Below are 27072 nucleotides of genomic sequence, written 5' to 3'. Positions count from 1 at the left end.
TCTTAACTGCATTTCAAGTTCTTATTTAGTGCACTGTATTTAAGGCGTGTTCATACTTTTAAAGCATTGCAGATTTCTCCTAAACAAAGTGTATTGTGGATTTGTGTTTTTTCAATTAATAAAGTCCTATGACTTTATTAATTAAGGCATTTATAAAATAATCTGTTTTTCTAAAATAGTAAATATCACATTAATATGATTTTATCATCTGATGGGTGCAATCTATTCATAAAAGAGAGGTTTCTAAAATGAAATACTGAATTTACTTAAGTGGAAAGGGTTAATTCAGCTGCCCACACACGGGCTATAGGGGGAAAAAGTGACCTGTTAGTATAATGTGGACTAAGCAGCAAATCTAAATAAGAATTTATGTTTTAGTTTTAAGTAAATAACCTTTTAACAAAACCCCCCCAAAAGGCTCCTACTGTAATAGCTGCATAAATACAACTCCAGCTTCTGGGGTTATCCTGATGCTGCTATAGTTAAAAATATATAAATCAGTTCACAACTGTTAAAAAATACAAATATTGAAGTATTCAGATTCATAAATTTAGTTCATTTTCCTGTTCATTATTACCAATGATGACATCAAAAGTATGTCCCAATACTTTGGAAATCATCCAATTACCCTCTTCTTGCCGGATGCCTGTGGCTATGTTGTCGATGGGGTTAAAAGCAATTTAAAATTCTGTGAAAGGTAAATTTTTTTTATTCTGGAAATGTAGTAATGTGTTAACAGAATACTCCATCTGATGATCCTAGAGATTTAATAACAAGATATATATGGGGCAAAGTTTAAACATATCTCATTCTACTAAAGCGACCTTTGGACTTGCTTTCTTTTTAGCAAAAGATAACTAACTAATTTACCAGTGCTTACCTTAATAAAGTTTTTTTATTATTTTTGTTTTTAATACCTAAAACATTTTCTTTTTTCAGGACACCTATATCGCTTTATTCAGTATTAGTCCTGCAGTTTTTGACCCTTGCAGTTAGTGGAATGAAAGCAAAGCCAAATATTGTTCTCTTCCTGGCAGATGATCTTGGCATTGGTGACATTGGTTGTTTTGGAAATACTACAATAAGGTAATGTTTTTGTACTTCCACAGCTATTTTGTAATATTGTTGTATGATAAAAGCTGCTAAAAGGAGCCTTTATGCTCCTTTGGATAAAAATATACTAGTACGTTCTCCTTTCCTCCATAGTGGAAGATCTATAATATTTTCATCTAGTTTGAAGGATTCATTCCATCTGAGGAGATCTTAAAACATCCACCTTTGGTAATACTGAAGGACCAATATTGATGGTGCCCAATGGGGCCTTCCATGTACCCCTTTGACCATGTGTGTGGCCTTTCTTGTCCTTGTCCTGGGATACAAGCAGTTGCATTTGTATTGCCATTTATCAGCCGCTATCTTAAGGTGAATTTAAGGTCAAGGTTGATTTTAATCTTCAATCCATTCCTGTCTTTGAGAGATCAATGGTTTATGAGGGCAGGAAACTAAACAAATATATATATGTTTATATAGGGATTACTATAGGGCCATCATATTCCATGAGACAGCACTATGGAATATGATGGCGCTATATAAATAAACCCGTAAAAATAAAAAAAAATGCGCAAAATCAAGACCATGAATGGAGATGTAACAATTAAATTACCATACGTTGTGTCAAACTCAGAACCTTAGAACCAAAGCTTAGAACAGGGTTTTGTTGGATTTATTTTTGTCCAGCTGAAGGGCAGTTAACAATGACGCTATTCACAGATTTATAAAAAAACATATATACTATCAAATTTTGATTTAAAGCATTCACATATGGACTTTGTTTTTTTGTATGCATCTATGTGTATTCTCTGTGTTTCCAGGACTCCAAACATTGACAGATTGGCATTGGAGGGTGTAAAGCTTACACAGCACATATCTGCGGCATCAGTGTGTACACCAAGCAGAGCGGCCTTTTTAACTGGAAGATACCCTATACGATCAGGTTGCTTTAAAACTTTTAAGTCCTTATGTCTGTCTAGATGGGTCTAATGGTTCTATGTTAAATTCTATGTTTCTAGAACGAGCAGAGTTCAAGAAACATTCATTTTCCTCGCAGATTAGTTACCTATTGTGAACTTTTACCTAATGGCCGTGTTAAACTGTAACAGCAAAGTGAGCCCTGTGCATTATAGCAAACCGTTAAAATTACTGTGACCTCTAGACATTTTTGTCTTATATGGGGAAACATTTTTGCAGGTCTTGTAAATCCGTGTTACGTCACTTACCCAGTTGTGGTGCCATAAGTCATCAAAGGTCACCCCGGATTGTAGGTCACCTCTTTTGGTTTTCGGCTCATCAATTATTTGGGAGTTTTCATTGAAATTGAGCAAAGGCAATCAGTTGTATTTTGTTTGTATAATGCTTGTTACCATGACGATTGCACCAGTTTCAACACTTTGCACCAGCATTTCCCTGTGTATATATAACAGGAATTGTGCTCAAGCTTGACAAATGCATTCCATGTTTAAAATGTAAAATCATTTTCTTTTAATATTCATGACGGCAGGTTTTGCTGGTTCCTGATAATGAAGGGCTTCATAAATCAGTTCTGTTGTAGCTGATGAAAAGAATACTTTTGTGTAACACTTAACCCTGTATTACCTGGTGAATTACTAGTCTGGGAGCAGCAAAATGTGTGGGTTTTTTTTATTTTATTTAAATCACACTTTTCTATAATTTTTTTTTTTTTTTTTTAAGGGATGACTGGCCATGGTGGGGGCTATTCTGTCCTGATTTGGACTTCTGCATCTGGAGGACTCCCAGCAAATGAAACAACTTTTCCCAAAATATTGAAAGAACAAGGTTATGCCACTGGCATTATAGGTGTGTTTATATTTGCAGACAGTTTTTAATGCCTGCTAAAAGATTTGGGGGGGGGGGGTAATATGTATACAATTTTAATCCATAACTAAAATGGATTTTGAGGTGGGGGCATAATCTTCTAAAATATATTATTTTTATTTATAATTTAATATAATAATAATATATATAATATAATATAATAATATTTATTTATTTATATTCAACTAATTTCCTGAATTCTGTTATGTTACAGTTGCTGGTTTTGTTGTCAGGAATGCTTGTTGACAACAGTGTCTACAACAGTGTTAATACAGACATGTCTATTTAGAGTTCAACATGGAAATCTCAGTGAATATTTGACAAACAGTATCTGTATATATACTTTATATATGTATACTGTATGCGTAAACTATAACACAGATTCAAAAGGAAACACTGGGACTGGATATACTATCAGCATATTGGGATGATGGGATGATTGGCTGCAATGTTCAGAACTACCAGTAGGGGTCAGTACACTTTTTACACACATACATGGTAATGGTTTGATACTAAGTTGCAAAAAGAAGCTGCAAATGTTTAACTATTCACTTGCTGATATATATACAGTTGTATTATGGAATCATAGTAAATTCTATAGACATAATAGAAAAATTAGGGCTAGATTACTGATTTAATATACTAAATGTATGTGCAAACACCACATTTTACCTGGTTTTGATTGGAACCTGGGAATATATTTTTTAAATATGGGGATTGTCGGTGGAATATCATACAGGAACACATCTGACCTGTTTCTGATAAGAATCTGGTGATAATTATTCTCTTACATGGCATTGTGGGTGGAATATCATGGTATCATGTGCCAAGGAACACATCTGACCTGTTTCTGATAAGAATCTGGTGATAATTATTTTCCTACAGTGTGGAATATCATGGTTACGCGTGCCAAGCAATTTATTTGACATTTCCCTGATGGAAACATGGCTATAATTATTAGTTTACAAGGGATTATGGGTGGAATGGCAGGGTTGCACATGCCAAGTAACACATTTGTCCTTTTTTATGTGAAGATGGGTATAATTATTTAATTAGTTGACCTGTTTCTAATGTAAACAAGGGTATAAATATTTTTATACATGGGGATTATGTTTGAAATATCATGGTTGCACATCCCAAATTATACTTTACCTGTTTCTGAAATGAATATAGGTATAATTATTTTTCAACATAGGGATTATGGGTGGAATATTATGGTTTAATGTGCCAAATAACATATTTAGTCTATTGCTGTTAGGAATATGAGTATAATTATTTTTGTACAAGAGGATTGTGGGAGGAATATCACAATTACACATGCCGAGGTAAATATTTGACATATTTCTGTTAAGAATATGGCTATAATTATTTTTCTACATGGGGATTAGACATATGCTAAGTAATATATCTGACCTGTCTCTGATAAGAATACGGGTATATTTGTTTTTGTACAAGGGGATTATGGTTGAAATATCATGGGTACAAAAGCCAGGTAACAAATTAATCTTGTTTCTGATCAGAATACGAGTATATTTATTTTTGTCCATGGGGATTATAGAAGGAATATCATGGTTTCACGTGCCAAGATTATGTTTGATCTGTTTTTGATAAGAATATGGGTATAATAATTTTTCCACAAGGGGATTATTGAAGGAATATCACAATTACACAAGCCAAAGTAAATATTTGACAGTTTTCTGTTAAGAATATAGTTACATAGTTCATAAGGTTGAAACCTAAATCCATCAAGTTCAACCCTTCTACCTAACCTGCCTATTCTTGATCCAAACGAAGGCTAAAAAAAACCCTAATTAAGATACTTCGAATTCTGCCATCAGGGGAAAAAAATTCCTTCTTGACTCCAAGAGGCAATTGTATTTCTCCTTGGATCAAGAAGCTCTAAAATATTAATGTTATTCTATTTATATCCCTGTATGTCATGCCTTTCTAGGAAAATATCGAGACCCCTTTTGAAGGTATCTAATGTACTGGATAACACCACCTCCCTTGGCAGTGAATTCCATACCTTTATTGTCCTCACTGTAAAGAATCCCTTCCTTTGTCGTCTATGAAACCTGTGCTCTTCCAATCTCAGAGGGTGACCTCTTGTTCTTTGTATATTTCTGTTAATGAACAGGTCACTGAAGAGCTCTTTATATTGGCCCTGCATATATTTATATAATGTTATCATATCCCCTCTGAGACGCCGTTTTTCCAGTGTATATAATTTTAACTTTTTTAGTCTCTCTTCATAACTAGTATCTCCCAATCCCCTTATTAATTTCGTAGCCCTCGTTTGCACTTTTTTAAATTCCATAATGTCCTTTTTAAGGACCGGTGCCCAGAATTGTACCGCGTATTCAAGGTGAGGTCTTACCAATGACCTGTAAAGAGCCAAGATAATATCCTCCTCCCTTGAATCAAAACTCTTTTATGCATGCCAAAACCTGTCTTGCCCCGGTGCGGGGAATTCTCTTTGACAGTCGGGGAAGGTCTGCGCGATGGACGCAGACAACCCCTGCTGCTAACCGCACCTTCTTCTGGCTGCAGCGAAAGTTGTCTACGCGAATCGCGTAGACGTCTACACGCTGCCCGGACAACACACCGGGAGTCAGAAGTACCGATAAGTTGGGGGGTGTTAAGTTTTGTGTTTAAAAAGAAAAGGGAAATGTGTGAAATCGAGTTTCAGTTGGTATGATCCATATCCAACTGATTATGTGTGCAGTGGTATAGGACAGTCCTTGGGACTGTGTGAAGACATTATAAATAAAGTTGAGAGGATAATCTCTTGATATACAATATATAACAAGCACAAATTCCACTAGACACACTCAAATGTTTGTGGAAAGCCTTCCCAAAAGAATGGAGGTTTTTATAGCCACAAAGAGGAGTAACTCCATATTAATGCCCATAGATTTGGCTCGGGATTCTCATTTAGTTGTGATGGTTCAGGTATCCATATACATTTGGTTATATAGTGTATACATAGGTATAAGGTTTAAGAAGTCTTCCATTGATGCCTGATGAATTCATGAGAACCCATTAAAGGGACATGTCAGCCATCATAAGCAATTTGTGGTATGTCTCTTGCAAATGCATTGCGAGATACTACAAACACTCCATATGCATTTGTGATTGAACTCCCCTGCTATCTCCTGTGCATGAGATATGTTTGACCCAACACATCTCCTGACACGTGATGCTTACTGCCCGTCATCTCCAGTGTTGGCTGAAGGAATGCTCTGGAAAGGTCTAAAAAGATACCACTGTGCATGCTAAGAAAGCCGTTACATTTATTTTACTGGGGGGGGCACATTCCTGACACTCATTGGCTGCTTTGAGCACAAGTAAAAACAAATATTTCACAGGTCATATGCCGTAGACATCTCTACTTAGGGCTTTACATTAACACAGAGATACCCAAACACCAAATGCTTATGAATCCTTCCTAAACTGTTTCATGAGACACATTTTTAAAAAACAACCGAAGTAAGAAGCCTGACTACAACCCTGTTTTTCCTCTCTGTTTCATTCAAAACAGGTAAATGGCACCTCGGATTAAACTGTGACTCCAGGACTGACTTTTGTCACCATCCTTTAAATCATGGCTTTGATTATTTTTATGGTTCTCCTTTTACACTTGTCAATGATTGCCAAGAATCTATACCTAGTGAGATTCATGTCGCATTTAAAAAACAATTGTGGTTTTACGCACAGTTGTTTGCTCTCACACTGGCTACCATAGTAGCTGGTAAGCTAATGAATTTACTTTCTGTTCCATGGAAAGTTATTATTTTTTTCTTTGCTTTTGGATTGTCTTTTTTTTCCTACTGGTACATGGCTTACCACTTCTATAGAAACTGGAACTGCATCTTAATGAGGAACTTTGAAATCATTGGACAGCCTATGAATCTAGAAATGATGGCAGCTCATGTGACAGAAGAAGCCAAGGCATTCATCGAAAGGTAAAACAGAAATGCCACACAATGATAGGGGTTTTCTTTATAGGGAACAAAATGTCCATGTAATTGTTGTGGTAAACAATTTACTACTAGTTCTATAAAACTATAAATATTGGCGCCAGGTAGGTTTGGACATCTACACATGTATAGCATTTGACAGAGATGATTGTAGGCATGTGCATCGCTCACCCCGTTGCCAGATCAGAAAACATTAGGGAAATGTATATCTTAATATAGACAATTGCTAATAGTTTCCTTTGTACAATGTATTTGTAAAAAATATCAACAGAAGCAGTTTGACCATAGATAAGAACCATCTGCATGCTTTTCCTGATGTAGACCCAAGCCTTAATAAGTCCTTGGTCTTGTTTTAGATTCAGCATTGTCTTCTAAAATAAAAGGACTTGATTATGAAGAAATGCTGTAGCATCTTGGTTACATTACATTAGGAAGTAAGCATACAAGAGTGGATTACGTGAATACTACAATCCACCCTAAGACTCATAACAAGGAAAGCTAACGAAATATGTTTTGTTTTTTTAAAAAATTTCAGGAATAGAGACGGTCCTTTTCTTCTCCTTGTTAGTTTTCTACATATCCACGCTCCTTTTTTTACCACTGAAAAATTTAGAGGAACAAGCAGGCATAAATTATATGGAGATAATATTCAAGAGATGGACTGGATGGTTGGTAAGGGATCTGTATTTTACCAAAATAAAATAATACTAAAGATTTAAGTATTATTTTGAGGTGTACCAACATTGGTCAAATAAACTTGCCAAAAGTTGCCATTTGGTTGGAACAATTCGGACAGTTGCTGGGAAAAGCTGGAACGGGGGACTGGAACATTGTATGAGGGAAATGTGATTCTCGCTGGCTTTCCTTTGTACATGTTAGCATATTCTGGTGGCTTGTTAAAGGGAACATTTGCTGTCCCTATGACATATTGCCTTAAAACTTGAAAGATTTAAGATGAATCTCCCATAAGTATATGTACTTTAGCAGTTCGCAGTAATCCTAATTTTTGGCTGTCAAAAAATGAGGGACCATGATATGCCAAGTTGTGCATCCATCTTGTCAAACCTAACAAGCCTCTTTTTTTAAATTAATTTGTTAATTATTTTAGGTGAAATATTGGATGTTATTGATCAGGAAGGTTTGGCGAACAATACCCTTACCTACTTTACGTCCGACAATGGAGCATTTTTGCAAGGGATGGAACCAGATTATGATTTAAGAGGAAGTAATGGAATTTACAGAGGTGCGTGCATTATAGGGAAGCAATATAACAGTTTGAAAACACACATAAAAGGCAACTATATAGAATTCTGTTTTAGTCATATGTGTCTTACTACTGCTGCACTTCCTTAGTTATTTGTATACTGCTTCGATGTTTCTCAGCTGTTTCTTGTGGGTGTCTTTCTTATGTGTGCCTTATCTTTTGTTTTTTTTGTGCTTCTATCTATCTCTTCCCTCTCTCTCTGTCTCTCTCTCTCCTCCCTTCGCGTGCTCTCTCTCTCATGCATAACACATTTTCACACCATTGTACATATTGATCATGTTTACGTTGGCCTGTACATTATAGGTGGAAAAGGCATGGGAGGCCTGGAAGGTGGGATACGGGTGCCAGGGATATTTCGGTGGCCCGGTGTACTGCCATCTAACACTACTGTAGACCAACCTACTAGTCTTATGGATATATTCACAACAGTCATAACGCTCGGAGGAGGCAGGTTACCAAAAGACAGGTGAGGAATACACTTAATATTTGTTGGCTTGAACATTATGCATACTCTATTTATTTAGGTTGTCAGGAGGTAATGAAATGTGATTCATTAGTTCAATACCCTTCCGAAATATTGTGTGAATCTATTGATAAATACTATGGTTAATATCATTATTATTTTTCTGATTAAAAACATGTTGTAGAAAGTAAACCACATGAATAAATCTATAGCACATTTACAAGTGCAGGTCTGTTGACGTCAATTACAGAGACAAGTTGTAGCAGGGATTATACCCTGGTTATGTGCTATATAAGCTCATAGATAGAGAATCATCTAAGAATCATTAAATGTTGCCATCAGTTCTAACTCTACTATAGTTGAGTTGCACCGAACATCTGATTATGTCACATGCATTGATTGTATGCTTTGTTCAAGTTGACCATATTGGCATTCTGAGTCAAAACACCTCTTCCTAGGCAACTGAACTTCCAACACATTGTGTGTTAAGACTTTAAGTTAAATTAACAAATTTATACCTATTCAATTTTTATGTATTGCTAGCAAAACATTAACAGTATGGTTTATGTTTTAATATTTAACGTTGGTATTAAATATTGTCTATATACAAACATTTATTATCCTTGTATTAGGGTAATTGATGGCAAGGATCTAATGCCACTGATGCAAGGGCTGACTACCAAGCAACATCATGATTTCATGTTCCATTATTGTTGGGAGTACTTGCATGCTGTGCGGTGGCATGAAGTAAACAGTAAGTATTTCAGTAAACACACAGCATCATTGCTTTATGGCAAAATATATTGTACTTAGAAAACTATAGGTGGTAAATATATAGATTGTCTCTGATATTGGTTCCTAAACTGTAGTTGCAGTCTATAATCCACTACTCCCAATAGTTTATTTTTAACCACCGACACCAGTTTAGCTTTACAATGCTTGTTTTTATTTATTTTTTTTACTTTTTAGGTAACACCGTTTGGAAGGTCCACTTCTTTTCACCAAAATTCAGTCCAGAAGGATCAGGGACGTGTCCTAAGGAAAAATTATGTCCATGTTCTGGTGATACAGTTATTCACCATGTTCCTCCACTACTTTTTAATCTTTCCAATGACCCGTCAGAGGAATATCCTCTGTCACACGAATCTACACTGTATAGTAGTGTGCTCCAAACCATACAACAAGCTGTAACAAACCATAATTTAACTATGAACTCAGTCCCTCGGCAGCTGTATGGGTCAAAAAACAGATGGACACCTGGAATGCAAGTATGCTGTGGGACATTTCCATTTTGTTCATGTGATAAAGAAGATTAACTTTCTAGATTGTAAATTCATTTGAGCAGGGCCCTACTCACCTGTTGTTTCTGTAAGTCAAATTGTTATGTTACATACTACTTGTTATATCCTGTGTACCCATTGGGCAGCGCTATGGAATTTGATGGCGCTATATAAAAACAACTAATAATATATGTAACTAGATAAACTAGATTTATCTATGATTTGCAATGTTTTAGAACCATGTGAAAATGAGGTTTACATATGGTTTCATTGAATTGGCTGGACTAATAATTTGTGGAAATGTTTTTGGATAATGTATAACAAAATAATGGTAACAACTTGCAGTAATCAACCTATTCAGGACCGTATGGACATACTATTAGTCCATAAAACAGTGTTAAGATAACCCTTAGAATGTAGTAGTACATGTTGCGTAGTTTGCATTGGGTTTGAGATTAACTGGAAAGGGGATCAGTTTTTCCATCTTCGAAAATGGATGCCACTGAAGTTCCTTCACACAAAACTCATCAAACCATACCTTTACAGACCTTGATTTGTGCACAGGGACACAGTAATGCTGGGATAAAAAAGGCCTTCCAAAACTGGTGCCACAAATTTGGAAGCATGCGATTGTCCAAACTGTATTTGTATGCTGTAGCATTAACATTACCCTTCGCTGGAACTAAGGGGCCTAGCCCAAACTCTGACAGATAGCCCCAGCCATACCATTATCCTCCTCCATCAAACTTTGCAGTAGTCACTTTGCATTCTGGTGCGTAGCGTTCTTCTGGCATCCACCAAACACAGATTTGTCCATTAGACTTCCAGATAACATGTTTCCACTGCTCCAGATTCCAGGTGAGTTGTGCTTTACTCCATTCCAGCCCACGCTCACCATTGGGACTTTTGGTCTTGGGGACAGCTGCTCAGCCATGGAAACTCCCGAAACACAAGGCTTGCGTTGATGTTGCTTCTAGAGAGTTTGGAAATCTCCAGCGAGCGAATGCTTCAGAGAGCGGGATTTTTACACGCTACACGCTTCAACGCGCAGTGGCACCGTCCTATGAGCGTGCATGATCTATTGCTTTACGGCTAAGCATTTGTTACTCCTAGACACTTCTACTTCACACTAATAGCATTTACAGTGCACAGGGACAGATCTAAGAGGGCAGAAATTTCCCAAATGGACTTGTGGCATCCTATGACACTGCCACGTTTAAAGTAAGTGAGCTCTTCAGTATCATTGATTCTACTGCAAATGGTTGTCTATGGAGATGGCTGCCTATCTGCTCAATTCTATACACCTATTAGCAATGGGTCTGACCACTACACAAATGCATAATGGCCACACATGCATACGTACACAGATATACCTAATAGGCACAACCACATGTATACATACATGAATATCTTCTGACTTCCCATAAAACACAAATCCAAGGACCTATCTGCAGATTATCTTTTACTGTAGCTGCAGCTTTCTGGCTGGGGGATCCTGACACAGTAACCCTGATCCTTGCGTTTTCCCTACAAGCAGAGGGACATGTAGCTTTCACTCTTACTGACTGTAACATGTGGCTACAAAGGGAGCTTGGATTCATAGGAAGCAAAAAACTGCTATCACTTTGTTATCCTAAGTCCAAAATGTGTTTCTGTAAATACCTTTGCTGCAGGAGAGGAACCGTATGCATTAAAGTAGGCCCCATCTGGGCTCCAACTTTTTCCAGGAACTCACACAGAGTGTTCCATTGAAGACGCCTGGTGTCTAATGTTAAAGACACTAGGGTGACCACATGTCCCGGGTAGCCCAGGACAGTCCCAGCCTCAATCCGGGGGAATGCCTCTGAGTGAAGGAGGTCTCAGCCAATCAGAAGAGACTTCTCAACTCCTGTTTGTCACAGTGTTTGTGTGACTGTGTTTGTCACGGTGTTGTCTGTGTGACTGTTTGTCACTGTGTTTGTCATGACTGTGTGTGTAATGTCTGGCAATAGAGGAGTTAATTCTCTGAATGTGCTCATGCCTGGTATTAGAGGGGTTAACATTCTATATCTACTCATGTCTGTAATGAGTTTATGTATATTATTACATCTGAAATCAACATGGTTTCCAAGGCTTCTCAATTAATATATAATAGTATACGTGAATCAGGGTGTATATATTATATATATATAATATAATATGTTTTTTTATGTGTATGTGACGGTGTGCATATGTGAATCACGCGTCCTTTAGGGTAACCAAATTTTTATATATATATATATACCGTATTGGCTCAGATATAGGCCGCCCCCGTATATAGGCCGCACCCTAAAAGTTTGGTGCTTTTTTAAAGAAAAAGTTATTTTCTTTAAAAAAGCACCAAAAAAACATGCTGCCACTCTGTCTCCCCCCCCCAAGATATGCTGCCACTGTCCCCCCCCCCGAGATATGCTGCCACTGTCCCCCCCCCCCGAAATATGCTGCCACTGTCCTCCTTCCCCCCCCCCCGAGATATGCTGCCACTGTCCTCCCCAATACGCGTATACAACTTCCGGTGCCGGCACTCAGCAGATGTGCCGGAACCGGAAGTTGTATACGCGTATTGCGTAGATGTCCCCCGCCGGCCCCGCAAGACACCCGGGAGTCTCCTCTGGTAAGTCTTGGGGGCAGAGGTAAAACGCATCGTGCGGACGGTCACCGGCTGTGGCGATGCGGGTAAACAGCCTCTGCAGCCGGTGACCATCCGCACGATGCGCTTAGACAACCTCCCGTGCCGGCACCCCCCCCCCGTGGGAAGTGCTGGCAGGGGAGGCTGTCTGAGCGTATCAGAGAGTAGGATGCATGTCCCCTGCACCGCTGCGGGGGATCTGTATCCTAACCCCGCTGCCTGCCCGGCGCCCCGGAACTGCATGTCCCGGGCATCGGGCGCTAGACCCCGAATATAGGCCGCACCCCCACTTTAAAGACTTAAAGTGGGGGGAAAAAGTGCGGCCTATATTCGAGCCAATACGGTATATATATATACATATATACATCTGTGTGTGATCTCATCTGCTTCATAGTGTGTCCTTGAATGGCAGAAAAAAAAATGTGGTCACCCTAAAGGACACGTGCTTTCAAGGGAGCCGCTTGATACTGGGGGAACAGGTCACTGTCAGATTATCAATAGCTGATCAATTTTGCCCCCCACATGTCTAGATGTCTAGGCATCATTCCTACCGCAATACTACTTTCTTATGCCCTTGGTACTGTTGTAATGTATTTGCTGTTTTCTTATTGTTGCTTCTTTGTGCATGTATTTCAATCTATTATTGATTAACTGATATCTCAGATGTACTCTTTCAGTTATTGACTGCACACACGCTATGCCTGCCTTTACTTGGTTAATATGTCGCTATAATATATATCTATATATATTTATATATTGTGTGGTTCAGTCTGCCTTGTATATTGTATGTACCTGTATGTTCTATCATTGAACAAACTCCCTTGTGGGTTCTTATGACCGAAACATTTGCATCATGAGCTTAAGCCCGTGAGATGTCTAGAAGTAATAAATGTTACAAAAAATTCTAATTATATATATTAATAATAATAATAATACCATAAATAGTTTCAGGTACTCTCTAACTGCTCCGTATTACACAAGGATACTTAGTACAGGAGAAAGTGAGGACTCCTGCTGACCTCCTGAACTATTGGGGAGGGTGATGATTGTGTAACGTGAAAGAACTCATAAAATAGGTGTAAACATCATTCTGGTTTAGGGCAGCTGACATTAATGAACGAACCAAAGGGCTGGGGAGAATAATACAGGAAGTGTGAAGAGAGGCGGAAGGGAACGAGCATGCACAATGAAAATGTGTGTATCTGTCCAAACTTTTTTCGAGTTCTTGTTAACTCTGTCAGTGCCTGGTGTGGGTCTGTGTACAAAATGCATGTGTCATGCTTCAGGTCTCAGATATGGCTTGCATGTTGTGCTACTTTAATTATCTGCACACTTGTTACGTGGGCTTGAAATCTGACTCTGATAGTGTGACTATGTATTGTAACTATGATCGTGTTTATGCTACTAACGACATGTTCCTGAAGGTCAGATCATACCTGCCAACTGCCCTGGATTTCCATGAACTGCCCCTGCTTTTAGTCTTGTGTCCTGCTGTGCAGACTAGATCGTTCGAATGGTTCTTATGTGATATCAAATTTGAGGATTCTATGTTCTATCTTGGCATATTTCAGACTGGAATAATATGTGTTTTATCAATAAGTAGAACTAATGGCTTTGCAAACGTAGCTCGTTCTCTCGTTAATGAGATGAAGCCTTTCATGTAAGGACATGATTGTTTTTTTACACTAGGATGCCTTGATGGTGGGGGGTAAAGAGATTTATAAGAGTTGTATCGGTTGGGAGGGTCTGAATTTACCATTGTGATTCCGAAAAATACCCTAAAAGGCAGCAAAAGAGTTGTGTTTTAAAATATTGACTCTTTTGTTCCATCAGACACATTGTATCCCACATTGATGTTGCCAAAAGTGATTTATTATCAGTGACAGGAAATGTCACTGAGGAAACCGGGTGGTATAAATGTCCATGAGTTGTCTGCTGGACATAAATATGATGTTTCTTGTCTCAGGTTAATTTGGATGCACTGATTCTTCTGGCTCTAGTATCATAAAGGGGAATCGGTGCTACTTGAAAATATATAATTGCTTCATTAATAATAATAATAATTATTAATAATAATACTGCATTAAGGAGGATAAATGCTTTCGTTATAAAAGCACGGCTGTTTATCACCAGGGTTTTATAAGCACATGCTACAGAGAGTACATTGCAACATGTGATGTTTAACTTCACCTCCCATCACCCTCAGGCTAGGTAGATGGACTCTTTCCAAGCCTTTATAAACTCAAGACCGGTTCAGTTTATTAATAGTTAGTTGTTCATTTTCGAGTTGTTGTTTTTTCCCCGTGGAAATATGATATTATCAAGAAGCGGAAGGTAAGCAATATGGTTTATACGGAAGGTTGTTTCTTTATCCGCATCGAAAAAGTATTGCTAAATAGCAAATATTTAAAAGCGGTTACGCTAATCTAACAATGAAATAATTCAGTTTTATTACAGCCTAGCCTAGCAATGCAGTCTTTGTGTATATAAAAGTGATTTAGGTGCACTTAAATGTTATCATTATAGCAACCCAAAGCATTATCCAATCAACAGAAATGTTGTTAGTTGGCATGGTAACAGGGATACGTTTCAAACTTGGAATACATAACTCAATATCTGCTACTATACAGAATTTCAACTAAGAAATCGTTGTTGAAACATGGAAAGTGACGGCAGATAAGAGCCATTCGGCCCATCCGGTCTGCTCAACATCTCAATACTTCCCTTAGTCCTTGGCCTTATCTTATATCTAGCTTATCCCATGCATGTTTAAACACCTTCAGTGTATTACTGCTGGAAGGCTATTACATGCTTCCACAACCCTTTCAGTAAAGTAATGTTACCATTTACCCCTCTAGCTTAGGACTATGTCCTCTTGTTCTTTCTTCCAGGCTATATATGTTAAGATCCTTTAACCTTTCTTGGTATCCTGTAATGCATTAACCGTTTTCGGAGCCCTAACTCAGTGACATCATACTTATTGCAGGCTCTTCACAATGATCTCATGCTTAATGGCATTTCCTGTTATTGAGACAACAAATTCCAGACCTAACTTTGTTCTTTTGATGGCTGATGATCTCGGAATTGGAGATATTGGTTGTTTTGGCAATGGAACAATAAGGTAAGCTTGTTTTATCGTATTACATCGCCTAAACATGACGTCTTGCATTATGAGTTATTTCTTTATAAAGTCATTTCTTTGGCAACACAGTGAAGCAAGGGGAGGTGGTCTCATGGACATAACTGGGAACTTCAGACAGATTGTCCTCTGGAGCTATCCCTGTCCTGCATCCTATAAAAGGCAGGCAGGTGTGTGGGCTCACTATAAGGGCAGACTAGCCATGCATTGCAAATGGGCTAGTGCCAATTAAACTGATCTGGGAGATCCGGGCACCGCCTCTGAAAAGTACTGTTAGTATGAAATCTGGAAAGAAATGTGTGAAAAAACATGAATGAATGTTTTTATTATTATTATTTGTTCTTTAGGCTAAAATTTTTGCAAACTTTTATTTGCAAAAAAATTAAAGCCTACAAAGATCTCTCCATTCTTTCTGTAAATGAGAAAGAATATGGCCGGTGATAAGACCAACTGAGAGATCTTCTCCTTGGGCATACCCATAGCCATCTGGACCAAAGGACAATGGGGCTCCTGTTTGAAAAGAGTTCTTATCATGGTAACAACCAATGGAATAGTCATACTGGTGTCCCTAACATATGCGACAAGACCACTTTTTCAATTGTAACAGTACTACAGATTCTGCTGGTGCTCAATAAATGTAATGTAAGTTTTCAATCCATGCAGCCTCTCATAGTGTTATTTTTTTTTTGTAGGCAGTTAGCATATCAAAATGGCACTATTTTCTTGTGGTGAAAGGAGAATTTTCTAGTACTAAAGTAGTATTAAGCCTCAAAGGGGATCTCTATGTACAGGATACTGAAAAATGTGCAAAACACTATTGTAAATTTCTTGTATAAATACATAATAATGTTTTGTGTACTCAGTAAGACAGGCGACAATATGACATAATGTACTGTTTTGTTGTTTTGTTAAGAACTCCCAATATTGACAAGCTAGCTCAGGAGGGTGCAAAACTAACTCATCACATAGCAGCTGCACCAATCTGTACTCCAAGCAGAGCGGCTTTTTTGACGGGGCGATACCCTTTAAGATCTGGTAAGCACTTCCCAACTTACACCTCAGAGGTCATATAGGCCAGAAAAATGGATATTAATCTCCTCCATGTTTTCTTTCATTCCTTTCTGTCTGTTGTATATTTTAGTAATGTGGGTCTGTTTCCCTCTGATTTGGGAATCGGCCCTTTAGAAGACATCTAAAGTAGTGCTCTCTGTACTTAAACCAATTATATACAGTAGATGATGGGATCTGATCTAGATCTTATGGAGATTATCATTGCTTGAGAGCAACTTCATACATACTGAAATTTCAATCCTGCAACATCCCAGAAAAGTAAAAAATTTACGGGATGCAATCAGGTCCACCTCAAAAACAAAACAAAACAAAAAAAACATTAGAAAATGGAGGCATGGTAATTTACTCATAAGTTTGTGTTAAATTAAAGTGTGGCATGTTACTAAAAAATTGCTTAAAAGTATTTATTAATACGTGGAAAAAAGAAAATGTTTATTCCCAAGAACCACAGTTTTTATTTTAGAGTGCATAACTTTTCTTCTTAAATGGGTGCAGCAGTGTCCTTCTACATAATGTAACTAATTTTCTACATACAAACAATAGTCCAAACAACCCTAGTAATATATGAGGGTAAACGGTGTGGGAAATAAATCCCTAATAAGCATACACAAACTAACAAAAGAGAAAAAAGAAGAAATATTCATTTTATTTTTATATATTTTTGAATACCGTATTTGCTCGATTATAAGACGACCCGGATTATAAAACGACCCCCCAAAATCTAAATATTAATTTAGGAAAAAAACAAAAAGCCTGAATATAAAACTACCCTATAGGAAAAAAAGTTTTACTAGTAAATATTAATTCATGTAAACAATTTTTTCATATTTAATAAAAGCTATGATTGAGAAAAATATATATTTTTTTATTTCCTTTTATTTGCCAACCTGCCCCCCCATTTATGCACATCTGCCCCCAGGGTTGCCACTCTGCCCCCAGAAATGCCTTATATCCCCTTCTTGCCACTCTGCCCCATGATGTGCCTTTTAACCCTCTATATGCCACTCTGCCTCCAGAAATGTCTTATACCCTCCTATATGCCACTCTGCCCCATGATATGCCTTTTAACCCCCTATATGCCAGAGTGGGTTAAAAGGCATATCATGGGGCAGAGTGGCATATAGGGGGTTAAAAGGCATTTCTGGAGATATTTTTTATATATATATATATATATATATATATAACTGCTAACAGCAATCACACTCCTATCAAGCCAAGGCAGCTAGTACATGCTGGAACCTGGGGATGATGGGAGTGTGAGTACAGCCTCCCTATGCCATGCTACCACCACCACCCCCCTTACACATCCATGCTATCACACACACACTCATTCACAAACATTGAAATACTCATTCATTCCATTAATCACACATACTTCACACATTAATCACAAAAACCCTCCCCCACCCCCTTACCTAAACTGCAGATCTCTCACTCGAAGCCTTCTGCAGGGGCCCGGCTGTGCGAGCAACTTCTCTGGCCCCGCCCCCAGAGGAAGGAGGGGGGAGGCAGAATTATGTGACACTTTGCTAGCTTCCTGTTCTCCTGCTGCTAGAAGTAGGGCTGCAACTAACGATTATTTTAATAATCGATTAGTTGGCCGATTATTTTTTCGATTAATCGATTAATCGGATAAAAAAATGCAATTTTTTTCAATTTAAAATAATGTAATAAAAAACGTACAATTTACACTTTCATCTCTTTATTGCAATGGCCTCTCTCTATTGACCTTCTTATTTTACTGACATAATAATAAAAGCTACAAGAACCCAAACACTGTGTTTCTCAAACTAGGTTTTAATGCAAAGTTATTAGTAAATATTAATTCATATGTTAACTATTTTTCATATTTAATAAAAAAGCCTTGTTTACATTTTTTTTTATTTACCAAACTGCCCCCGGTTATGCACATCTGACCCCCAGCTTGCCACTCTGCCCCCATATATGCCTTATACCTCTTATATGCCAGATTCCACTGTGCCCCCTGATATGCCACTGTGCCCCTGATATGCCTTATACTCCTTATATGCCAGTGATATGCAACTGAGCCCCGGATATACCTTTTACCCCAGATATGTTTTATGCCCCCCGATATGCCTAATATCGATATGCCTTATACCTCCTATATGCCACTGAGCCCCCTGATATACCTTTTACCCCCAGATATGTTTTATGCTCCCCTGATATGCCTAATATCGATATGCCTTATACCCCCTATATGCCCTGAAATTCATAATACCCCCCATACACCACTATAACTCACCCATACACCACTCTGGCTCCTCCCCTTCCCATACACCACTCTGCCTCCTCCCCCTCCCATACTCCACTCTGCCCCCTCCCCCCTCCCATACTCCACTCTGCCTCCTCCCCCTCCCATACTCCACTCTGCCTCCTCCCCCTCACATACACCACTTTGCCTCCTCCCCCTCCCATAATCCACTCTGGCTCCTCTCCCTCCCATACTCCACTCTGGCTCCTCCCCCCTCCCATACACCACTCTGGCTCCTCCCCCTCCCATACACCACTCTGGCTCCTCCCCCTCCCATACACAACTCTGGCTCCTCCCCCTCCCATACTCCACTCTGCCCCCTCCCCCCTCCCATACTCCACTCTGCCTCCTGTCAGCAACGGAGGTTCACAAGACACCAGGGAGCCGGGTAGAGAGGCAGAGTGGCGTATGGGAGGGGGAGGAGCCAGAGTGGTGGGTGGGAGGGTGGCTCCCATACACCCCTCTGACTCCTCCCCCCTCCCATACACCGCTCTGCCTCTTTACCCGGCTCCGTTACTGACAGGCACTTTGCGGGGGATCTGGATTCTAGTATTATAATCCGATCTCTGTTTGAGGTCGGATTATATAAGGAGAGGAGTTTTTCAGAGCATTTGCTCTGAATAAAACCTCTTTTTATAATCGATAAAAATCGATTCGATTAATCGATAATGAAAATCGTTGACAACGATTTTCATTATCGATTATTATCGATTAGTTGTTTCAGCCCTAGCTAGAAGAGACGCTGCTCGCGACCAAAGCACCAGTAAGCAGTCTGGCCCCAGCGGACATTTTTTTTGAGGTCTGATTAGAAGACGACCTCGATTATAAAACGAGGGGTATTTTTCAGAGCATTTGCTCTGAAAAAAACCTCGTTTTATAATCCAGCAAATACGGTAAATTGAGATTTAACAGTCTTTTTTCTCTTTTGTTAGTTTTGTTACCTAATTTTCTACTCTAAAATCTAATTCAATAAGAGATCAACTACTGTAACTAAATTGTTCTACTGTGTTATTAGGGATGGATTTTTGTGGTCCGTCACGTGCATTAATGTGGAATGCTGCGTCTGGTGGGCTTCCACCCAATGAAACAACATTTGCAACAATACTGCAAAAGCAAGGCTATTCCACTGGGATCATAGGTAAAGTATTTAATTTCATAAAGGCTTCAAAGAAAGACTATTGTATGAGTTATTGTAGGCCAGCATGCAATTGGTGTTTGCACTTTTTCATAGCCACTCTTCATATCCTTAGTGTCTCCTCAATTCTTGTTACCCTAAGAGCCTATTCCAGTGGCTTAAATGGGAAATCTCACCATATACCACAACTACCGTTGCTTTAAAAGCAGCTTTTAAACAATTACTGGTATTTATTTCCCATCATTCAATATACAGTATTTGACAGCATCATACGGTATTGGCTATAAGGATACATAGGCACACTGGCTGCCGACCTATGACCTCTGCCTCATACAATGGTTGCCTCTCGGTCTGTAGGTTTCTATTAGATCGAAATAAAATACATCCATTCAGCTTTAGTCTATATTATTGTATGCAACACTGTATTCGATACAATTCTAAACAAAGAGATGCTTAAAAAATGTTTGTTTTTTCTTCAGGGAAATGGCACCAAGGTGTGAATTGCGAAACACGCAGTGACCACTGCCACCATCCCTTAAGCCACGGTTTTAGTTATTTTTATGGTATGCCATTTACACTAATCATGGAATGCCAGTCACAAGCTAGTAGCCCGGCATACGTACAAAGTCCATATCAGCTTAGTTTTTCCTATTACATGATAGCTATTGCCACCGCTACATTAATAGCAGTTAAATTTAGTCACTTGCGTCACATTATAATAAGAGTAATGGCATGTTATGCAATAGTTGGCCTCTTATTTTTGTTTGCGTATTACATAAATTATGGATTTATTAATTACTGGAACTGCATACTGATGAGAAACCATGAGATCATAGAACAACCAATGAATGTACAGAGAACAAGTTTTCAGATGTTGAAGGAAGCCCATCAGTTCATTGAAAGGTACAGAACTCTATGGTTACTTTATTGTTGATGCCTAAATGTACTGTATACCAAAATACATGACTAATTTGTAATATATGGCACTAATGTCCAGCCAACAAAGAAGCTGTCTGGAAACAACCTCATCAATGATTCTCACCATACATCATAAATTATGACTGGTGGATTATCATGGCATTTGTAGTTCAACAGCAGATTTGGGCTATACAACACTTACTATATGTTTTAAGATGTGGCACAAGGGTGTGTCATAAAGTAGCCATGTTGCATAAAGTAGATGGCACACAATGCCTCGCAGGTCATGGAGGATATTATAGACTGGCCAAGGCCTTTTTCATACTTGATGTGAAATTCAGATATGTGTCTATAGTATCTGTCCAAGTTGGATCTAGCTTAGGCAAATCTTTCTATAAAATGTTATACAAGAGAGCTAGCCAATTTACTTCCAGACCCCCACTCTATAACTCTCACAATCTCAGTCACTCATCAATATCCACTTATCTTGCGTGCATGTGGTGCTAGCCACCAAGTTACCATTGTGGCACCCTGTAATGTTGTGTTGTGTGACCCTGCTGAACATCTGTCTCCCAGAAGGAGCTGGTCAAGTGTTAAAAATACCAGCCCCTCATAAAGAATTTTAAGGAGCCTGTGGTGGGGGTAGTTGCCCCACCCTACTTATAAACCACAATGTGGTTTTCTACCCTTTAATACATACATGCCTCATACTCTTCTGAATAACTAGTCTGATTTTAAAAAAAATCTTTAAAGTTTGGTATTTCTTATGGGTTTGGGAGTGATCTGTGGCCTATGAGATTGAGATACATGTAGCAGGCCTGACACTTGCTTAATTACTTTAAATTAATTTAGCACAGTGCTCTACGGGGTAACTAAGTCAGCATCTTGGCCATGAATGCTTATTATTTATGAAGGAGATTATTCAAAAATGCAGACCCATTGACGCTAGAAAGATTTTTCTCGCTAGCCTGACATATACCTCCTTACATTTATTTTTGTTTATTTTTTAGAAAATGTTTTTACCATGCAGAATACATTAAGATTTATTTTGTGTGCAATTATTTTGTGAAGAGTATTTACAAAGCAAAGTTAGTTTGATTAGTTCCTGCTGCAGAGTACATTCAAATTAACAAGATGTTTACATTGTAAGAACTGCTGAACAAATGAGGGCAAGAAACCTGAGAATATTTTTTGCCAAACTACATCATTAGAATGTTTTCCATTATTTCTAATTTAGAAATCTGACAACTGGGCAAAAATGTGATCGTCTAACAATTATTTAGAGCCGTACTCTTCATTTGTGCCATTGTTTCATTTTGATTTCAATGATAATATGATATGGTAAATTGGGAAACTATTTTGGAATAACCTCTAATTATTTAAATTTCTCTTACAGAAATAAGAATGCTCCTTTTCTGCTTTTTGTTTCTTTTCTACACGTCCACACCCCACTGGTGACCACCGATGCATTTAGTGGAGGAAGTGTGCATGGAATATATGGGGACAATATTGAAGAAATGGATTTTATGGTTGGTCAGTGACAATAATCAAATGTTTTTTCATTACTTTGCTTAAAATGAAAAGTATTTCACATTGACCTATTTTTTGGAAAGGGAAGATTTACAAACTACACCAGAACATTGGGGTAAAGAGATGTCTCTGACTAAGATGGCTGTCCCTAGATTTTCATTCTCTTGGAGTGTCACCTGAATCCTTTTTAAATCTAAAAGTGAAGTATATTTCCATTTTTTTCCCTTTAAATTCCATAATTGTATAAAGCCTGGTAAATGTCATTAAGTATCTATTTTTCTTGGATACATATATAATGAATAAATAAATGGAACTCTATATATTAATATATTCCTAATATGAGAAAAATCCAATGGCTTCTGCAGTTATTTTACTTCCTGAGGTTTGCTATTTGCTTGCATCACCTCAGATCTCATTCTGTCTTCTTGCAAGTGAGCCCATTGGCTGAACTTTTCCTGCTACTGATAGGAGAGTATCCCCAAAACTCTTCATTAGTCCCTAATGAAACTCTAGCCAGTTTTGGACATTCATAAATTGCACAACCTGGGTGCTAGTGAAAAGATATTTTTAAAAAATGTACGAGTGTTTTGCCTGTGGCAAATATTAGGATCCTTGATATATATTTTAGGTCCTATGCATCCTGGTACTCTGCAGTGTTCTTTATGATTGGACCATTTAGTTGGCATACCTAGAACCATTCCAGGTTTAACCTGGAGTCTCTGAGTGAAATCCTGCTTCTCCAGGGCTCCAGGCAGGGGACCAATGTTTGGCCATGCCCACTTCCTTCCCAACCCCACCCACTAAAGTCTTTTAGATGCTATCCCCACCCCTTTGTGAAGCCACTCCAATAGAAGAAAGAGAGATCTGATTAGCATAACTTGGAAAGTCTCCATGTTTGTCCATTGGTTTATATGATGATAATGTCACTTTTCAAACCTTGCTCCAGAATATACATACCTCTCAATCTGGTACCTCTATTTTTACTGTTAATGAGTGTAAATTAAGTGCTTAGTTTGTCTTTCTAAAACAATATAAGACTTTTAAAAAAAAATGCATATGAAAATAAGTTGGTGTAATTTGTGTGTTCAGGTTCAATTGTTGATGCTGTTGAGAAGGCAGGATTGAAAAGCAACACATTGATTTATTTTGCTTCTGACCATGGAGGACATTTAGAAGCAACTAATGGAGAATTCCAAACTGGAGGGTGGAATGGAATTTACAAAGGTAATTAATAGGCAATGTTCTTTGTTGATATACAATGCTGTACAGTATTTTACATGGAGATCTGAAGTGTATACAGTCCCTGTGGATGGAACTTCTGTCCAACATAACCTTAGATGTGCACTATACTCTCGAGGAACTGTCAGGATGTGAAACAGTTGATATTGTGGATTTCTGATCGAACCAAGGTATGTAGCAACTTATTAAAGCAAGAATATCTATGAAAAAACAAGAATATATACTGTATATATATATATATATACATATTCATTATGGAAACCATATTGAAAAAATATATGAAATGAGTTGAATTTTCAGTTTAGGTTTCCATTATGGGTAGTTGAGACATTTCCCAATTTGATTCTGAATTACCCCAGTTTTTACTATATATTATGTGATTACCTACACACAGGTGGAAAAGGCATGGCTGGCTGGGAAGGTGGCATTCGTGTGCCCGGCATATTCCGATGGCCAGGTGTTATTCCCTTTGGCACAGTTATTGATGAACCAACCAGCCTTATGGACATTTACCCAACATTAGTTCAACTTAGTGGTGGTAAACTACCAAAAGACAGGTACCTCTTCAAACTATATAACTACTTAGACCAGACTCCAGTAATATGTAACAAATTATTCTTAACTGTGCAGACAAGCTGTGATTTAACATTTATTAAGGAATATTTTGAGTTAATATTTCTTGTGAATGGTGAATACTTTGAATGGTGGAGATACTTTAGGGTCATAAACCTTAATATTATACCCAACACAAGTGAATGTGTTGGGTATAATGATGTATAATGATGTCCAGCACACAGCATTTTCTTGATGGGGTTTATTCACTAAAGGGATAATTGGCAGTAGAGTTTTAGCTCTATCACTTTACTATTTATTATAAAGGGTGAACACATTTTAATTATTTCTCCATTTTGAAGGGCTTACCTGGCTCTGTTTAATACATAAATAAATGTGTAAGCAGTTTCAAGAAATCACATTTCAGGGTCAGCCAAGTTCTTGCAGCAGAAGCTTATTGGGGTTCAACTTTCAACGTATAGTGAAGTCAAGGAGCTGAAAGATAACTCTCCTGTCAACGCTCCCTTCAGCGGTTGGACCCCAATGTCTCACTAGTCCACTGGTTATTTTAATCCTTTGTCTACTATGTTATTCCTATTGGTGTTCACCATATAACACCCGTTTATTGACATAATGTACAGCTGTATAAGTCTTATTTTAAAAGTGGATGGGGATGCTATTTTTGCATTTAATTGTACTCTCTTTATTATGACAGAATAATTGATGGCCGGAGTTTAGTTCCTTTACTAAAAAAAGAGACATCCCGCTCAGAGCATGAGTTTTTGTTTCATTACTGCGGAAAGAATTTACATGCAGTGCGCTGGCACCAAAAGGACGGTAAGTTTGGCAAACTTTATTTCTAAAAGTTATAGTTTGTTATAGTAAAGGAATAAGAATGGATGCCACTATACTCTCAATAGTTACAGAAAAGTCACTTAATTTAGGTTTAACTGATGTTGGGAATACCAAATGTATTATGCAGAAATATTTTAGTGGATTTTAAAGCTGACATAATTACTAAGAAGGTCTGGAGGACAATTTAATGAAAATTCAAGCTGTCCAGTTGTGAAGAAAGAAGCCCTTGGAGTCTTCTGAGCTTCAGGAACCTACTGTATGCCCTGAAGCAACTGAGTGAAATGCTAACCTGCACTCTATTTATGGGTGTCAGGTTCATGAATAAAAAGTTACTTCTCAATATGTTGTCTGAATGGCAGGGAACATTTCTCCCTTTCCCTTTGACATAATGCCATCATATGTTCAAGCTGAGATCTAAGTCTGGGCAATACATTGAATAGGGGTCACATTGATCCCTTTTACTGATTTTAGGCAAATTACTAAAAGTCAATCTTTTTGATTGTGCCAACAAAAATAACACACAACAAATTCTACTCACATCACAAAAAAAAATGTAAACTTCTCATGCAGCAGTTTCTTTATTTTTTGAACAGGTGGCAACACTTGGAAGGCTCATTATGTAACTCCGGAGTTCTATCCAGATGGGGCAGGAGGATGCTATGATAAAGTACTCTGTGCCTGTGAAGGTGAAGGTGTAATATACCATGATCCCCCATTGCTATTTGAACTCTCAACAGACCCCTCAGAATCAAATCCCCTGCAGGTTCATTCTGATCCCAGATACAAGACGGCCATTAACAGAATAGAAAAGGCAGTGGCAAAACATAGAAAAACCATTAGTACTGTACCACAGCAGCTGTCACTCTGGAATGGTATCTGGAAGCCATGGTTGCAGCCATGTTGTGGGACATTTCCATTTTGTTGGTGTGATAAAGAAACCAATAACAGAACTTCAATAATTTGACTTTTCTTTGTTATGCAGACCAATATTCTAAAGTACATGGGCAGAAGCTTTTTCTGGAGTATGTGATGCTCATACCACCACAAGAGCATTTTTATTCCCATTAACAACTGTGTGCATATAAATAAAAATTAAGTGTTATAAGTAATGCAAGTCAATGGGTGTATATATAAAAAAATGTATATTTTAAAATATAGAACATTTTCTAGTGAGGAAAACAAGGCATGGATCTACAATAGCTTCACATTGTTCCTGGAAATCCTTTCTTATACTTAGAGGTGTAAGTGAACCTTTTACATATCAGGATAGTCAATTGTGGATATAATTATTATGCTATGTAATGCTGTTCTCAGCTTCGTCTCATGATACCAACACACACACACCCAGTCACCGAGACTAATTGTATGTGCGGCATATAGTCAGAGCTGAGCTGGGTCTGGAAAACTCACCTTTTTGGTGGGGAGGTGGGTGCTGGCCATCTGGCCACCACTTTCTCTTAAATTCATCAGTGGTTTCCCTCTTTGAGGGGCCTACAAGACCCAACCCTGTTTGTCCTTTTTTGACAAGGAGGGTTGGTAAAACACTTCGGGCTTCAAAGACTAAAGTATATCTAGGATTGGGGTTTCAAATTTGAAACTGTTTATTTTGTTGCCGAAGCCGCCATTTTAACTACACTAAGAGAAGGAGAATCTCACCATTTTGCCTGCACTAAAAGCAGGGATATTGTCCAATCAGCTCACTCCTGTCACATCATGCTGAGGGCTTGTCCAATGGCTGTACTACATCTTTCAAAGAAAATAAAAGCAGACTAGTAATGAAGAGAGCCTATATAAGAGCAGAGCAGGCAGGGGATCTATTCATTTAACTGTGGCTG

The 27072-nt window shown here is 38.1% G+C and overlaps 2 protein-coding genes across 2 annotated transcripts; both read left to right on the top strand.

The window, feature by feature from the left end:
• The first annotated feature begins 994 nt into the window (after nt 1-994).
• LOC149289842 (arylsulfatase H-like) lies at nt 995-14190 on the top strand. The gene is made up of 11 exons (XM_089490287.1): nt 995-1086; nt 1872-1993; nt 2749-2874; nt 6434-6857; nt 7408-7544; nt 7981-8115; nt 8440-8602; nt 9232-9353; nt 9569-9912; nt 12276-12317; nt 13768-14190. The coding sequence occupies exons 1-11, from the start codon at nt 1001-1003 to the stop codon at nt 14188-14190; spliced, it is 2124 nt and encodes a 707-aa protein (XP_089346413.1). The 5' UTR covers nt 995-1000.
• A 1383-nt stretch (nt 14191-15573) lies between these two features.
• On the top strand, nt 15574-26201 carry LOC149289841 (arylsulfatase D-like). The gene is made up of 9 exons (XM_089490187.1): nt 15574-15647; nt 16537-16700; nt 20024-20146; nt 20623-21046; nt 22458-22594; nt 23681-23815; nt 24225-24387; nt 25098-25219; nt 25831-26201. The coding sequence occupies exons 1-9, from the start codon at nt 15592-15594 to the stop codon at nt 26199-26201; spliced, it is 1695 nt and encodes a 564-aa protein (XP_089346313.1). The 5' UTR covers nt 15574-15591.
• The last annotated feature ends 871 nt before the right edge of the window (nt 26202-27072 follow it).

The sequence above is a fragment of the Sceloporus occidentalis genome, unplaced genomic scaffold (genome assembly GCF_023333645.1).
Source record: "Sceloporus occidentalis isolate IW3139 unplaced genomic scaffold, rSceOcc1.0.p SCAF_43, whole genome shotgun sequence".
NCBI lineage: Eukaryota > Metazoa > Chordata > Lepidosauria > Squamata > Phrynosomatidae > Sceloporus > Sceloporus occidentalis.
The sequence above is the reverse complement of the archived record's forward strand: the minus strand, read 5'-3'. Positions and strand labels throughout refer to the sequence as shown.

Excerpts from the sequence above, each read along its gene's own strand:
- LOC149289842 (XM_089490287.1), top strand. The coding sequence starts at position 1,001 with ATGAAAGCAAAGCCAAATATTGTTCTCTTCCTGGCAGATGATCTTGGC. Across the intron at positions 6,858-7,407 it reads GCCAAGGCATTCATCGAAAG|GAATAGAGACGGTCCTTTTC; the intron begins GTAAAACAGAAA and ends AAAAAATTTCAG. Across the intron at positions 8,116-8,439 it reads AAGTAATGGAATTTACAGAG|GTGGAAAAGGCATGGGAGGC; the intron begins GTGCGTGCATTA and ends TGTACATTATAG.
- LOC149289841 (XM_089490187.1), top strand. The coding sequence starts at position 15,592 with ATGGCTGATGATCTCGGAATTGGAGATATTGGTTGTTTTGGCAATGGA. Across the intron at positions 15,648-16,536 it reads TTTGGCAATGGAACAATAAG|GCGACAATATGACATAATGT; the intron begins GTAAGCTTGTTT and ends TCAGTAAGACAG. Across the intron at positions 23,816-24,224 it reads GTGGAATGGAATTTACAAAG|GTGGAAAAGGCATGGCTGGC; the intron begins GTAATTAATAGG and ends ACCTACACACAG.